At 39.2% G+C, this 17,664-nt stretch overlaps 1 protein-coding gene across 4 annotated transcripts in view; it reads right to left on the reverse strand.

Annotated features, from left to right (window-relative positions):
- Window positions 1–17,363, reverse strand: part of samd4a (sterile alpha motif domain containing 4A) — a 65,962-nt gene extending 48,599 nt beyond the window's left edge. Inside the window, exons 1-2 of one of the 4 annotated variants that reach the window (XM_065244713.2) lie at window positions 16,761–17,358; window positions 15,260–15,817 (exon numbers count right to left, since the gene is read on the reverse strand). In XM_065244713.2, coding sequence (XP_065100785.2) covers window positions 15,260–15,455 — 196 coding nt within the window. In that variant the 5' untranslated portion in view covers window positions 15,456–15,817; window positions 16,761–17,358. Of the gene's footprint in view, window positions 1–15,259; window positions 15,818–16,760 lie in introns of all 4 variants that reach the window. The other 3 variants (XM_065244712.2, XM_065244711.2, XM_065244710.2) reach the window with 3 other exon arrangements.
- Between the last annotated feature and the right edge of the window lie 301 nt (window positions 17,364–17,664).

Here is a 17,664-nt window from a genome sequence, read left to right on the forward strand (position 1 = left end):
ATCAGGAGGGTCCGCGGTCGTCCACACAACCCGTCCGCGTGCAGTTCACTTTTTGAGACCGCACAAACTGAACGTGTACAACAACAGCGCATTCGCAAGAAAATATATATAAAAAATTACTATAAATAACATGCTTCCAAGAATAGAAAGCTAAGAAGCATTTTCTTCCCCATGATGTACTTTCCCCATAATGATTGCAGATCACCGCAATGATTGCACATCTCTCTAAAAACACAAGGGGGAGCTGCACACCTGAATAAACGAGACAGTATCAGATTACTTTTAAATATGTGTTACGTGTACTAATATTTACTGCCAGATAAACCTTGCAAAATATTTAATTTAAATAAATACAACAATGTGTGAAAATTATTTCATAAACAAAAAAATGTATGAGAATTACATGTCAAAGCAATAAAATTGCTATTTGGCAGCTGATCTGTAGTAAACATTCAGGGTTTCCCGCAGCATATTTCAGTTAAGGCGGTCCGCCTAAGCTTGGAAACCCTACCGCCTTAACTAGATCTTCCAAAAAAAAGAAAAAAGGCCGTCAAGTGCATCTCGGAGAATAGCGCGTACGAGCATCAAACAGCGAGCGGGGACACACGCCACATGGCCGAAATGAGAAAGACGTGGTCCGGACCATCACTGTCTGGAGGATAAGCCAGTTGATAAAACATCTCATAGAATTGCGCAGACACTACACACTGCGAGCGTGCAAGCGCACCAGACGGCCGAAATGAGATAAGACATGCTCCGTCATGTTTGGAGGATAGCCATATCCGTGAGAACTGTAAGTGGACTTATGTTTTGGGTTTATTTAAGCGTGTTATTGTATAAGTCTACAGTTCTTGCAATTTTAAAGTAAGTTAGCTGGTGATTTTGTTGTTTGAGCAACCTTCTAGGGTTTCACGTGCCTGTTGATTAGATATAATTGTTGAGCGCTCTTGCTCACTTTATTTATGTGCATTATTTACATGCTAAAGTAGTAACACTCCTTTAAGATAATGTAATTAATAGTGGGAAATAATCAGTTTTTACAATTTTTGCGCTATCTATCATCGTTCGCCAGACGTTCTACAACATCTGCTTTAGTTTGTGTTTATTAACCCTTTAGTTTCACTTCATCACGCAGCTATTCCTGTTAGAGGTAAAAACATTTAATTCATTAATAATCTAGTATGTGTTCATTTTTTTGTCATAGTTTCAAAATCAAGTTTTATTTGAGTGTTTTAAAAAGAAATATTTTATTAATTTATTTTATTAAAATATTTAAATTTTCATCATGACGCATACGCCCCGCCCATTTGATTGCCACGCCCTCAGCCCCGCCCACCCGCCCAACCCTACCACCTTAACCAACAAATTTTCTGCAGGAAACCCTGACATTGTATACATTAATTTTACACAGTAACGTTAGCACAGTGTAGTTTTTATACACTTTAGCTATGATTTAACTAAGGTAATCTACTTCTTGTTTACTTTGCTTGTTATCACAAATAAACTCGAAAAAAGGACTCTGTTGTTTTTATTGATTCTTTGCGGAAGTTTATCGAAAGTTACGTTTGTTCCACGAAAGTCGTTTGTTTATCTTGTTACTGCAAAACCATCTATACTTTAAAAGCTGTGCTGACGTGTGCACGAGACCAAGCGATTAAAAGAAAAGTACTATAATAAACTCTAAAAAAATATGTGCGATAAATACAAAGCAACAAGCACTGTTCCTAAACATCTCAGAAAACTGCTGCAAATGTTAGCAAGGAAACCAAGTTGGTGGTGGATAACTGGTGAAACAGCAAGGGAAACCCTGAGTGAAACGTCACCATTGGCAAGCCAGAGTGCTGTTTTTTAAATGGTCAAGCCAACAAAGAGGATTCATGATTCATCTAATGCTTTTAGATATGGCCATCAGAAAAAGGATAAAAAGCAGTGCAAAATAAACTTTTTTGGCAGGTCCCTAATGGCTATCCCCGCAGTGGCGCCCCCAGGATTGTTTTCATGGGGGGGCACAAAGGGGCCAGCACAAATCTTAGGGTGGCACAATTAAAAAATGTATTATGCCTGAAAATGGTCAACAGTTTTCCCTTTGCTTTTAATGCTACTTGGACTATAGTTATTCTTATTTATTACTAGTATATGATTTACTAGAGACAAATAAAAATGCAAATAATTTAAAGATCAGATGGTGGAATAGTATTAATCTATCAAAGATGAGTATCAACCGATCACCGTTTGAATTGTGTATTTAAAATACATTATTTTATTAAACTATACAATGAGTTATATCCAGTGTTATCCAGTTAACATACTCTAATTAAATGAGTGACATACTTTAGTCCTTAACACGTCTCTAGTCTTAAGTTTTCTCGACGTGGGCACCAATCTTACCTCTCTCTCTCTCTCTCTCTCTCTCTCTCTCTCTCTCTCTCTCTCTCTCTCTCTCTCTCTCTCTCTCTCTCTCTCTCTCTCTCTCTCTCTCTCTCTCTCTCTCTCTCTCTCTCTCTCACACACACACACACACACACACACACACACACACACACACACACACACACACACACACACACACAAAGACGCGTTTGAAGGGAAAAGCGCGTGTTTTCAGCAATTGCGCAGCCCAATTCGCGTCATTCGCATCCCCCCTTGCAAGGACGCGTCTGTCTGATTGCGTCTTTGCATTGACTTTGTATGTAAGCTACTCGCGCAAATCGTTGAACTTGCGTTTGGTGAGTATGCCCAATAATGAATGGAAACACATTATTCCCTTCGCGGCACCGCAGGCAGCGAGTGCACACGCACAAGCGCAGCAGGTACACTGGCAAGAGTAGAGCGAGACCTTCAGCCTATGTGCCGGGCAGGGGCGTCATGCACCATTTTTTTTTAAGGGGGCACAGTGCGCACAGCTCACAGAAATTTGTGCATACACAGACATCAAACGAAATATTATAGATTCTTCAGTCTTTTCCATGGCACTTACATTTCTAACAATCTGAGCGCCCCATGCTTTCATGCAAAAACCTCCAAAATAAATGTGTTGACTAACTTTTATATGAAATACTATTCAATCGGAATAATGACATATTGGCATCATATTTACATCTGAAACGGCATGTTTTATTTATTTACGTTTTGTTTAATGACTTTAATTGTGTCATTAATGCATTTTGCAAAACAACTGCATTATCCTATGAAATTAATGTAATTTTAAATCCATAAAGTATATAAACAACGAAAATGACATAAGCTTTAGCCACGTGATTGGTTTTAATGTTCAATAACGATTTAAAAAAATATGTTTAGATAAAATTATTAGAGGAACGGACTTTTGCATTAAATGTTACCTCGTATGTGAGCATGTGTGATTCCGCGCCCCCGTGCCCGTGAACTCTGGCGAACTTTGCCGTTGCACCAAGAAGATGAATCTAGAAATCTCTACTAATATAACGTCGAGACGGTCACATTTTAAACTATACATTTTCTACACAGAGGAGGTTAACTGCACATTACCGTCCTGGGGTTTGGAAATGTTGTGAGTGTTTCTTAGACGTTTTAATTCCTCAGAAAGCCAAAGGCAACAGCAAAGCTCATGAGCGCTCTCAGACGCTGATGACGCCAGAACAAAGAAATTTAACATGATCAAAACGGCGAAAATCTCCGAAAAGTGACAAGGATGCAGCACAGAATTTATTATATTGCGCATATTAAACAGATTAAAAGACTAGTAACAGATTAATGGATGCTTCTGTGAATTTGAGGTTGCATGCAAAATCCAGTTGGCTCAAAAACGGAGGGTCAGTTTGAATGGGCATGACGTCTCTGGTGCCACAGCCCAATTTAAACCCTGACAGTGATTAAGCTTGGAACAATATGCTTTATATAACCTATAATTAACTGAGTTTTACTTACTAGTTTGTGAGTTTCTTCTGTAATGCATCCAATGGCTGAACAGGAGCGAACAGGACGTCACGTGTACGTCACATGGATGGCAGTGCGGCTGCGCGTACTCACGGCTTTGCGGGTAAAGGTGAGGGGAGGGGTTAAGATCATATTCTATTTAACACATTATACAAATGCATATTATTTTTTTACATAGTGCTTTTAGTGTACATTTTAATGAATACATATTACTACTATTATTTAAATATAAAAATCTCAAAAAAAAAAATTTTTTTTTTTAAATCTCATTCTGTTTGGGGGGGCCACTGGGGGGGCCAGTGACTTTTATGGGGGGGGCCGCGGCCCCCCCTGGCCCCCCCTTGGGGGCGCCACTGTATCCCCGGGGTTGCGCTTGAGTACATAAAACTTAACCCTCTGGGGTCTAAGGGGTTTTTAGGGCCCTTGGGAAGTTTTGACATGCACTGACATTTGTGCTTTTTTCAGTTGCTTAAAAACACAATAATGGCAAAAGTCTCATAACACTGTGTTCATCACAAACTGGGCTACAATATCATATAATCACCATGTATGTACATGTTTGTATTTTTGAGAGAAAAATGTTTATGCGTGGTTTTTGAAAAAGCAAAATTTTTAAGTCACTGATATAACTCCACAAAACTCATTCTAAACATGTTTTCCCAAGACTTTCCAAACTGGATCTAGTAGTCTAGAGTTTTTTCTTCAAAATGATGTGAAAATCATATGGCCTACTCAATCACATAAAGCAAGATATTGATTTACAATTTCTAAGACACTTTTGCTTGGGAAAGGCTGTATGCATGGAGGCAGGAAAGCTCCTGAATAATCAGTGATTGACAGCTGAGAGACAAAAGAGTTGAATAATGAGCCACTAATGAGTAGGGATGGGTACCGAAACCCGGTATTAAACTGGCCCCGGGGCTAAATTATGAAAGACCGTAGTATCAGTAAGATCTGACGCTATCGGTTCTGCTATCGGTCCTGGAGAAAAAAATAAAAATAAATGTACTATGTATTCTTGCTTAATAATGTTTTCGTGCACATTTTATCTCACCAAACATTTCTAATTTGCGATTAAGACGTTTGTCTGTGAGACCTGCGAGATCTCTCATGCGCGCCGCGGAGGCTGGCTGTCTGTCAAACACAACACAACAACGAGCGCGGCGCACGCACACGCATAACAGCACGAAAACTACCGCTTAATACAAAGAGTGACGATGGCGGATAGAGCAAAACATTCAAAAGTGTGGTTATACTTCACTAGAGTTGATGCAGACAACGCTCGTTGTCATACAGGTAAGTGCAACAAGATGTTTGCATGCAAGGGCGGAAACACAAGCAATCTGTCAAAGCATCTTTCAAAAGTGTATTACGTGCAGAAAGAAGCTGTGTCCCAATTCAAGGGCTGCGACCTTCTAAGCATACAACCTTAAAAGGGGAGCACTCTGTCTTTCAAGGTGGCAGCCTCAGAAGTCCGCGAAGAGAACTGAAATGAGACAGTCTAACCCTCGGAGGACCTATAATTTGCGTCACCTGTTGCACGCGCCCACCGCGCCTGTCAGCAGGACACAGCGGAGACGTTTCTGACTTATTTAAATAAATATGGAATCAGAAAAATATTCATTTATTTTAGAAAATATGACACGTTGATGTAGATTAAACTATTCAACAGTATATAAAATTAATCAACCTTAGAAATACGCAACATAAACAGAATAATATTAACACAAGTCACAGCCTCAAGTCGCGCTGCTGTGACGCAATCGTTCTTAAAATACGTCCTTAGAAGGTCGCAGCCTGCAAAATTCAACCATCATCTCTGGTGGTTGCCGCATCAACGTCAGGCATGTATGCTAAAATCATGTTGAATCAACATTGTTCACGTCATTTAAAATAAATGTACAATCTCCCTAATTGGTTTGCTTACCTTACGTTGAAATTCTGTTGATTTCTTTTGGGAGAATATATTTTCTACTTCTTTTTAAAATCCCAAATGAAGAAAAATCAGCATGTTAACATTTATTTAGACTAAATATCCTATTTAGAGTATTTTTTCTGCAGCTTTCACGCTGGTGCATTAATAAATATATGTATAATATTTAGAAATGATATCCAGAAATTAATTTGTAATAATGAAATGCAGACACATAATTAACTTAATCATGTGAACATAGGTGCGTGATCAAATGTTAACATTGGCCAAAGTACCGATAAGAATACCGTTAAAGCACCGGACCGTTAAGCAGTACCGGTAAGAGTAGTAATACCGTTAAAACCTTAACGATACCCATCCCTACTAATGAGCCTTGTGTGGATGTTCAACAGGAATAACTTTCTCTGTAGTAAAACCATGATAAGGTTTACTTTTCAATATAATGTAAATACACACACACACACACATTATATATATTTATATATATTTCTATTGAAATATTTTCTATTAATTTCACAAGTATAAGTTACCTTTTAAAAACCATAGTAGCTTAATCATGGTAAAGATACTGTTTGGCCATCTTAACATGAACACACTTCAACCCAGGGTTAGTGTTTGGTTGGCCAGCGAGAGGTTTACTTTTGTGCAGTAAAAAGCTCAAAAGAACAACTGCCTATCGTTGTCTGGACTCTTATTTGTGTATTTGTAATCATTATAGTAGAAACACAACAAGGGACACGCGTGGTAAACGTATCAATGTTTGTTTACAACCGCCGCCATTACCTCACGTGTTGATCATGAAAGCAGTGAATGTGTGCACACGCGAGTGATCCTGTGTTTAATAAACTTGCTGTGCGGACATATGCGCTTAGACGCAACTAAATAAGGATTGTACTGTTTGGAATCGCGCATTATATAAGAATACCAAAAAGCGCGTCGAGTTTTCTGACTCGCTTGTTTGTGTATGTGCGTTCCAATCGCGTGAACTGTTTGACGGAAGAACAAAGAAAACACTCGCGTCTGGAGATACTGACACACATACGCAAGGAAATAAGGATTTATGTCATGTTTGGTGCAATCGGATGGAACAACAAGGAATGGAGAGACTGGATTGTGGATTGCGTATGATCCATTGACTGCAGGAGGCACGAGTCATGCATATGGATGTTTCTGCTCATTCACTTCAATGGCGCGGGGGTGTGGCGATCCGATCTCATTACAGATAATGAGGTAACTGGCGAAATACGGTACTTCTCCTCCTTCTCATACAGTTTACACCGAATGACAATATCTGTTTTCAATTTCACTTATATCATTTAAAAGGAGACATTCCAAGCATTATGTAGACATTTATCTTTTGTTTCTACACCAAGTATTCGTTAAGTTACAGTTTATTTTTCTGACGCGTTTCTGAAAGGACTTCACTGAGGGAGAGAGAACAGAACGTGCATCATGTTTATTTTCTTAATTTTGCGAAAAGCACAACATTCTGTTTTTATTGGGAGTGGACAGAAAAAAACTAGACACTTTAACGTTTGAAATGATGTATAAATCATATCTGTATGTCAAAAATCAGCAGAGTAATTTAAGTCTCTTTGCGGAGTGATTGAAATATAAAGAGTTTGCGGCGCCCGCGCCACCGTCGACCCCAGAGTGTTAAATAAACATTTTGCTGAAGCGTGGGTGTAATGTAACAGTCCAGCACCCAAACAGGCACCTGCTTTCTCAAATAGTCCGGTGATGTTCGGCAAAAGGCAACAGATACAGACTCAGAGATGAGGAGAGAGAGACAGTGGTCACTATAAAGAAAGTGTGTGTGTGAAAGTTACTATGAAAGTTTATGATTTTACATTCATATATAGCTTATATTGCAACTCAGCAACAGTTTCGTTATATAGCTTAGCTGGTTTAACATTAAATGTGTTGTGCATAAAAGATATGCTAAGATAAAAATGTATCTCATTACCTATTAAAAATGAAGTGAGTATGTTGTTTAGTGCTATTGGTAGTAGCAGGGCAGTTTAGTTGAAATACATTTCTGAAGGAATATTACACTGTATCTCAAAGAGAGGCCACCATGTTGGAAAAACCAACTCCAGAGAACTTTCTCCATGAGCTTGGCCGCCACACACATATAGCGGTATGAAGTCAGTCATTCATAACAACAGTGCCCCTCCTGTCCCAACCCGACTCTGCCTTTGGGCTGTGAGGTGGATGAGTGGAAAAGGACCAAGGGTTAAACACCAACCTTCTCTCTCTTTCTCAAAAACACACACTTTACACTTTATCTTACTGTCCACACTAGGTGAAACGGTCGAAAAATTTACAACACCAACAACAAAATATACGTTGGCTGTATGAAATTGTGCATTAGATTCACTTAATTGCCAAAAACACAAGACTAATTACTGTAAACCACCGCACTGATAGACTAATGTAATTTAATTATTTTGTATTTATATAATTATATGGCATTATTGGTTTTAGTGTATGAAGCAATGCACAAATAAAAAACGAATCTCCATCTACTAAAATGCAAAAAATACATACCGATTTCGTTACAGTGTGCGATACTTAGATCAAATAAGTTGCATCATTTGGGTCAGGGGAACAAGGCAGCTCCTTCACAGAGAGAAATAAGTAGGTCATTGAGGATTGCTGTCATTGGAGCAGTTCTTTCCAAACAGTTGCATCTTTCCACTCAACTTCCAGCTGTGAGTTAACTCTGTATAAGCCGCTTTAACAAGCAGCGATGTCTTAATGTGGTTATTTACTGGCTTGTAGAATAAAAGCTCTCTTTAATTTCGGAGAATAGATGTGAGGACTTCTTCCAAAATATATTTTCAGTCCCTGTTCATTCTGAAACATTCCCTAAACAAGTTCACAACCCTTGGTATATAACACCTTTATACCATATTTACTTCACATCAATGCATATGGCAGACGATTTTATCCAAAACATTTCCAAGGAGGTATTTTTATTAAAAGGTGTTTTCTAGGTACAAACTAGGCCTATAATCTGTATCAGTACTGTAGATAAAAACAATTATTCCCATTTAATGTCACACACCTTAAAGGGATAGTTCACCCAAAAATGAAAATTCTGTCATCATTTGCTCACCCTCATTTTGTTACAAACCCACATACATTTCTTTGTTCCAATGAACACAAAGGAAAATATATTGACAAATGTATATAACCAAACCATTCGTGGACCCCATTTACTTCCATAGTAGGAAAAAGTATACTTTGTAAGTAAATGGGGTCCATGAATGGTTTGCTTACAAACATTTCTCAAAATATCTTCCTTTGTATTCATCAGAACAAAGTAGGGCTGGGACTAGTGTTGTGCCGATAGACGATAGTATCGTGTATCGACGATCATCCGACATATCGCCAATGGCAGGCTTTCATGGCGATAGTCATGACGATAGTTGGCGAATGGTTGTTATTATCATCATCATCATAGTTTTGCATGCTTTTCCTCGCATGAGGGTTTGTGCTTCACTTTACGCGGAGAGCTTGTAGAGAGAGAGTTCCTTCTTGCACGCAGATGCACTTAATGCGCGCGTCTCGGACTCGTTCTAGCACCTAAATCCGCTCTCGCATCTGTCCGAAGTCTAAACATAAACTGAAGTAGTAATCCTTATGTATTTGTGCGGTTTAATGCGTTTCATGCGAGCTGAGGCAAACTATTCCTTTTGTTTAAAATATAACCCGCTGCACAGAGCTGCGCTCTGTCTGAACTTGAAGTCAGATAGTAATCCTGTTTATGATATGCTTTTCAAGGAGTTTTAGCAATACATCCCTCGTGTTTAAAATATGATTGTGTTCCGCTGGACCAGTGTGTTTAAAAAGGCACCTCTGAGAGCACCACTGCTTGACACGTGTAACCTTCTGCAACAGCACTAAACAAATGCATTTAATTATTTTTATGTGCGCTGCGTGTGTCTGCGCAGGTGCATGTTTTTACAGTCATTAAGTAATCGTGTTAAAAATCAGGATTATGATTTTTCCCATAATTGAGCAGCCCTATCTCTGACATTTCCTTGCACTAGAGAGGTTGTTAGCGCGCAGAGGGTTAAAACCAGCGCGTGTCCTGTTCTCCCTCTCTGGCACGCAAAGAGCGTCTGGGCTTTAATGACGCACTCAGATTAATGGCATTAGTTTTAAGAAAGATGCATTCATGACGGTGTTGCTCTTGTTCTTTTTTCCACAAATCAAGTCTTGTCATAAATGAACAAATAAATAAATGAGTAAACTACTGCCCCGCCCCCCGATACTATCGTGTATCGCCGATCTCACAGGCTGACGATAGGACGATCTCAAAATGGGGCATATCGCCCAACACTAGCTGGGACAACGCGTCGACGTAATCGACGACGTCGACGCAAAAAATACGTCGACGCAAAATATGCGCGTCGATTCGTCAGACCCAAAAGGCGGCGCAGTAGTAGCAACGCGAGTGGCTTCAGTCCACGCCGGTTTCACACAGCAAGGGTGAGCAGTGCCTGCGGCCGCGCGGCGCGTGGTTTTTTCAGCGCCCATGTTAACAAGCATGCACCCCGCCGCATGAGCAGCGCGAGCTCGCGGCTCGAAACGGATATAAACGGAGGTCGGAGCCAGCTGCAAATACTTGGGCGGCTCTGTAGCAACAGTGCTGCAATCGTTTCTGCGTGGTTCTGCTGCGCTGCTCACGCTCAATTAAAGTGAAAGTGCTTTGTTTATGGTTTAAATGCTCGTGGATTTACGCGAAAAAGTGTCATTTTACCATAAAATCATGAATGTGATGCCAAGTGTGTTTTAAACAGTCATTTGAGCAATTTAACAGAAAGCAATGAAATATGTCACTGTTGCCAGAAGACTGCGCTTTCATTCACTCTCTGTCCAGCAGTAAATGAGTCCTAATCTATCTAAACAAACTTAAGAGAAAGAGATTTAATAATATATGTGCTTCTTAAGTCTATAATAAGTCTATCTTAAGTCTATCTTAAGTTTATATCTGTCATTAAATGGACTAGAACAGTACGAAAACAATGTGGATTAAACAAATCTAGTTATAAAAATAACACAGACCATCAAAAGGCACATTGAAGAGGTTTTGCTCATAAATGCATGTAAAATAAAGTAATTTGAACTTGAGATTTTTATACGGTTACTTAACTGCACAGTATGCACTGCAAATGCTTTATTGAATGCTACCTCTGTCTAAGAATGCATTATTTTGCACTTGTATAGTCTTTTTTTATTTTGAAATTTTAAGAGCAATAAACATATATTGAAATGTTTACATTCAGATATGTAAATCAACATGTATAACTTGCTATTAGTTAATTAATGGGGAGATAATCGAGAATCGAATCGAATCGGACTGACAAAATGAATCGTTAGATTAATCGATGCATCGAAAAAATAATCGCTAGATTAATCGTTAAAAAAATAATCGTTTATCCCAGCCCTAGAACAAAGACATTTATACAGTTTTGTAACAACATGAAAGTAAGTAAATGATGGGTGAACTATCCCTTTAAGCGCAAATTCGTAGTAGGGATGGGCACTCGAACGTGGCATCGATAATCGATCATGAAAATGATGATCATGTGGGTTTATTTATTTTTTGTGGTTATGGCGGCATTTGGATGTTTGGATAGCATTACAAGCGCCTGTGGTAGTAAATAGGGCTGAACGATACATCGAATATTCATCGTCATCGCGATATGAACTCACGCGATGAACACATCGCAACAGACAGCCTTGACGTGATGAATGAAGGGAAAACGGTTAGCGCATGTAATAAACGTTTGACCTATCACGTTTAGTCCTGAAGACATGCCCTGTGTCCCAAACCGCATACTTCCATACTATATAGTAGGCGAAAAGCACTACTTCTCGTACTCTTTGCATACTATATAGTATGGAAGTAGGAAGTTTGGGGTGCACGGATGGTTTGCGCGTTCATGCTATTAGGCCAATCAGGGGAACCCCCACGCTCAGATTGATTTGTGAGGTGTTAGTTGCGACGCTGTGCCTGTTAACAAAAACGATGGAGGAGAAAGGAGATAAGAGTGAGGAAAATGTGTTGTCAGACAAAGACCTTGTGGTGAAAAGGAACAGCACTTCAGCTATATCATGGAATTATTTTGGATTTAGGAGAGATGAAGCCGCAAACACATGTACTGTGGAAGTGGTGATTCACATATTGCGTCTATTGCACGCTCAAGTTATTATTTTAAATGTAGGCGCGCAGTATGTGCGCTCTGGAAGCGCCGCGGTTGCGACTCGCACGCGTTGCGATGCGCTCGTTTTTCCAGGCTTTTAAAAAACATTTTAACTTTTCAGAATGACACAAGCGCAGCGTGCATATCATGTGACAATAACCTACGTGTCTAGTGTTTTCCATGCGTTTTTAGGCGCGACGTGTGAATGGCCCCTAAAACATGAAAAAAATATAAAATATTTATCGCAACTCACATTGTCATCGCAACATTAAACAATGTCACCGCACATTGCAACTTTTTTCTCACATCTTGCAGCCCTAGTAGTAAAGACTGGGCGTTGTGTTGAGCTACACAGACTGACATATGACATCAGTAATGTTACCATACATTATTTAAAAATAAAGTCCACCGCGGCAACCCGCCGACCGTGTAATGCTGTGAAGCCAATGTGTTTATTTTTCTGTCATAGTTTCTTCAAAATGAAGTTTTGAGTGTTTTTATTAAAATATTATCTTCACCATTATGTTTACGCCCCGCCCCTTTGATTGCCCTGCCCCAGGTTATGGCATGCGCAAGACTAAAGTCATGTGACTGCAATGACACGGATGACGTACGACACGGCTGACGTGTTATCTGGTGCGCCCCAGCAGTTTTTTTTTTAGGCGTCAGGGCTTCGTTTACAGTGTGAGGGAGACGCACACTGTAAGTTTGAAAAAACCTTGCAAATATGTCTGAGGATAACACGTCATCCGAGTCACTGCAGTCACGTGACTTTAGTCTCGCGCATGCGCTTCACAACAGACGCGAAAGAAAAGACAATCCTAAATAAAGTCGTAATTTTTGTTATTTTTGGACCAAAATGTATTTTCGATGCTTCAACACATTCTAACTGAGCCATGGCCTACTTTGATGATGTTTTTATTACCTATCTGAACATGGACAGTATACCATACGTAGATTTTCAATGAAGGGTCAACAAGCTCTCGGACTAAATCTAAAACATCTTAAACTGTATTCAGAAGATGAACGGAGGTCTTACGAGTTTGGAACAGCATGAGAGTGAGCCATTAATGACATTATTTTCATATTTTGGTGAACTATACCTTTAATAAAAAGGTTAAATAAATGCATGTTTTCAAACTCACAGAGTAATCGTGTTAAATAACCACGGTTATGTTTTTTATTTAAATAACCGTGATTATGATTTTGCCTATAATCAAGTAGCCCTACATTTTACTGTGATTAAGTTCTTACTCTTTATATTGGAAATAATAACATTATTGGTCTACAAGTAAACCTAGTCAATGACAGCAGAACTGAAGTTTGTACACTAGTCTGCACTTCTAAGAAGTAAAAAGCAAAACTATTGGCAGTTGTCATTCTAGTAATCAAATATCGGTATTGGCTAGGGATGCTAAACAATTAATCGCGATTAATCGTTAGCAGAATAAAAGTTTTCGTTTACATCACATATGTGTGTAAACTGTGTATAATAAATATGTATATATTTAATGTGTATATAAATATGAACACATTCATGTATAATTTTAAGAAAATGTATATATTAAGTATTTATATTTATATATAATATAAATTATACATAAATATACAAATGTATATACACATGTAAACATTTCTAAAACATATACATGCATTTGTGTACATTTATTTATACAAATTTATTATACACAGTTCACACACATATATGATGTAAACAAAAACTTTTATTCTGCTAACGATTAATCGCGATTAATTGTTTAGCATCCCTAGTATTGGCACAGAAATTTTGTAGCGGTGCATCCCTATTTCAAACACATATGCAATGCTCGACCAATTAAGCCACAGGAACCGTTTTTATTTCTGTATAGTAATATTACAGTAAATAAAGAAAAATCTCAAAGATAGAATGACAGATTTGTTAGCCTTTTTACATTTACATTTTTACAATACAGTAGAAAATGATGGCAACTCCCCACATCACTTACAAATACAAAACCACGCCCGAGTTAAAAGATTCGAAAACTATGTAAATATCAATATCAGGTACAGTAGGTTAAGAGTTGGCTGAGCTAAACAAGTCGAAACTCAACCTTCACATAAAAACCCACAAAAAATATTGCCTAAAGTACGTTCTGTTTGATATACTTAATAAGGGCTGAAGCTAAACCAGACGTCTGCCTGAATGAATGAAAACATGCTGATTAACCAAAGAATCCTTCTGTCTGGTGAGTAATAGTAAGCTGACATAGGCACAATCACATTGCCTAAGGTCAATACAGCACAGGTAGGCAGGCACAGACACACACACACACACACACACACACACACACACATACACACAATGATTTTCACTGCATTCATTCCAAAGGTGACAACCAAATACGCACATGCAAATAAACCCTGGCAATAACAACATAGTAACTCATTGCCATGGAGAAAGCAAGTAAGAGTCCAACAGCAGAAATGCACCATCCAGATTTTCACAAGAGATCCTGATACGGGTTGTACCCATCACACAGCTTTAATCTCAGTAGGCACACCAGCACTAGGAGCAAACCCCTATAAAGCTTAAAACTTCAATTCACCACAATGTCCATGCGACTTAACATGACCCACCTTAGCCCACAATGCGACCCACATGTGTGTCCTGACCCACCGTTTGATACCCTTGTGTTATAAAATACAAAACACACTACTGCAAGATAAAGTTGGTCATTTTATGTTTCCTACTATAAATCCTGATTGGTTTCCCATGTCACCCTAAATTCATGTATAAGATGGAGATGTCAGAAGTTAGCACATTGTTAGTCTACTCACATGCATAAGTAAATCCTATACATACTCTTGGTTTATTTGGTTACCAAGCTACTTGTTTCTATAGTCACCCACCTCATGCAACAAACCAGATTGAAGCCCTACCTTAAATTGAGTTCTTCACCACAGAAATCTGAGATATGCTTTTAAAGTACAGGTGGGGTCAAAATAAACCGACCAGCTACACAGATCCAAAAGTGCCATCAACCCCTCATCACCCCTATGGGTGCAGCCAACACTTAGGAAAAAGAAGAACGACCCATGAACCAAGAAAGCAGTAGCAGTATTGGTGCACCTGTTCTTCACCTATGTATATAGCCCGAAACCAACTGCTGCCATGGTGTCAGTGCTAGCGAAGAGAAGGGACCTCGGTACTGACCTGGGTTATTGGCTTCTCTTTCCAGAACATGAAGCTCGGTGCAGTCGGCCAAGGAATGCTCCAAACAGAGCTGCAGGAAGCGCGCTTGGGTACGACTGACGCGCTTGAGGAGCGACAATAACGCCACCGTCTGCTCGCATTCATTCCACCCCTTAAACCAGCCGGCGAGGACTCCCACTTGGTCACGAAACATCATGATCTAGTGGGGTGGCACGGGACACCAAGACTGGGTTTTCTAGAGACGGAAGATGGCCAAGACTCTCTGGATTCCTTCCTAAGCGCCTGTGATTCCTTGCAGCTCAAAGGAGTCTCACCATGGAGATGTATCCAAAAATAACACTCGAGTTTCCCTTTTTACTTTGAGGTTTATATGAAAATAGCCATCTGAGATGTTACTCTATTGGGTTCCGATGTGTCGCATCTTCGTTCTTCGTTCTTGGGTCTTAGGCTTGGTGGTAGGGAATCCCTATGGGCTTACAAACTATTCCTCAGCTTTCCTCCAGCATGCAGTGTCTGTCCAGATGGCATTTTCAACAGAAAACATCTTTTATCATCCACCTGTGAAAGTAAAACGGACTTCAGAAGAAACATATACACAAAGAAGTCACACATACTATACACAGGACGACATACATAGTCTGTACTTCAGACGAAACAAATTCAGAAGTGTGCTTCTACTTCACCCTAAAGGACTCTTTATATATAGGACGATTTCATAACCCATGCCTATGGGATCCCTGTTGCTTCAGCTTTCAAGTTTAGACGGCACCCGATAACGATATGGCAAATATCGTGATGTTTAAACCAAACAAAATCAACGAACCCACTTTCCCCTCGTCAAAAACCAGAGGTTAAAATAAAACATCACTCAGTATTATTCACTAATACTGTGGAGTGACGAATCGATCGTCGGTTAATAGCACGAGCTTACGTTGATCGACGATAAACCGCGAACTCCGCATTATTGCAGCTGTACTACTATCTTTAAAATGTGACCCCAATGACATGCACTTAACTACAAATGCGTTTAATAAAAAACTCAAATGTAAATACAAATCTTAAAAATAATAACAAAAAAATAAATAAAAGAAACCGCTGTCTTTCAGTTTGTGTGACGCGGCGGGATTTAACTAGTAGCCCGAACTACTCATATAATAACTGGGAGTGAATCCCAGGCTGTCCAGAACATTCCCAAAAGTGTTGCTTGCTGCACGAGTGTTCCCTAGTCTACACACTGTTCAATTTTAGTTTTCATAACTCCCAGATCTTGTGTTTCCCACTCCGGGTCAGCAGTCCGGATGGTAACTTATCCCATAAACGGAACCACACTCCAAATTCTTAATAATTATAAACAAGCGAAAAACTTTTGATACAAAACTTTCTGGTTTCCATTTTTATAAACCCCCATACGCAATTTGTATCAAAGTTACAGTGTAGGCAAAAACTGGCTCTACTAGGTTGCAAATTAGGTTTTCCTAAAAATAATACAAAGTAAACTCACCTAAAGGCGCAGTTGCATGGGTGCTGATCGCAGGACGGGACAAGACGGGACGGGGAGCGGGTGTCCCTTCACTCTGGGTCAGTGTGTTTTGCCATCATGACGAGGTTTTTCTCCCCGCAGTCAGTCGCTCTTGTTTAAGCAGCAGAGGAGAGTCTCGGCATCACTTCCCACATGCTAATAATTAACACGGAGCATTACGTCAGGGGCTTGGCAGCACAAGGAAGCACAAAAATAGAGAATAGAGTTAGGAGGAGATCGTGTTGCCTGTCCTACAGGAGACGACGGATCAGGGAGTTTTAGGGAAATAGGTTTCCACATCAAACCCGACGATATTGGAGCGAAGGTTTAGTTTTGTTGACAGTGTTTTAAGAGAGGCACGGTAGCTAAAAAGTTTAGTCCGTCGATGATCTGTTGGTTGTAAATAGTTTAGACTTACACGCTTGTTTTTGCTTTAAAAAGTTACATAGTAACTTTGCCTCGCTGATGAAAGTGGGTTACAAAGTGTCGAAAAGGAAACGGGGATACATTTGATTCCGCCCTTGAATTCTTGAACTGCAACGAGGCGCGTTGCAGTAGTAAATACCGTCCATCAGATGGCGCTTCTCCTTTACAGGATAGATAGATAGATAGATAGATAGATAGATAGATAGATAGATAGATAGATAGATAGATAGATAGATAGATAGATAGATAGATAGATAGATAGATAGATAGATAGAACCAATATTAGAGATTATCTACATTAAAAAGATTTAAACATTTGTAAGCTTTACAAATTATATATTTAATATCCAAAATAAGTTTCACATAGTTGTTTATCTAGTTATATTGCACTGCAAATAGTCATAAATATTTAATACTTTAGTATTTATATTTCGTGCGGCTTGAATTTTACTATATTTAC

This window comes from Paramisgurnus dabryanus, chromosome 17 (assembly GCF_030506205.2).
Source record: "Paramisgurnus dabryanus chromosome 17, PD_genome_1.1, whole genome shotgun sequence".
Lineage (NCBI taxonomy): Eukaryota > Metazoa > Chordata > Actinopteri > Cypriniformes > Cobitidae > Paramisgurnus > Paramisgurnus dabryanus.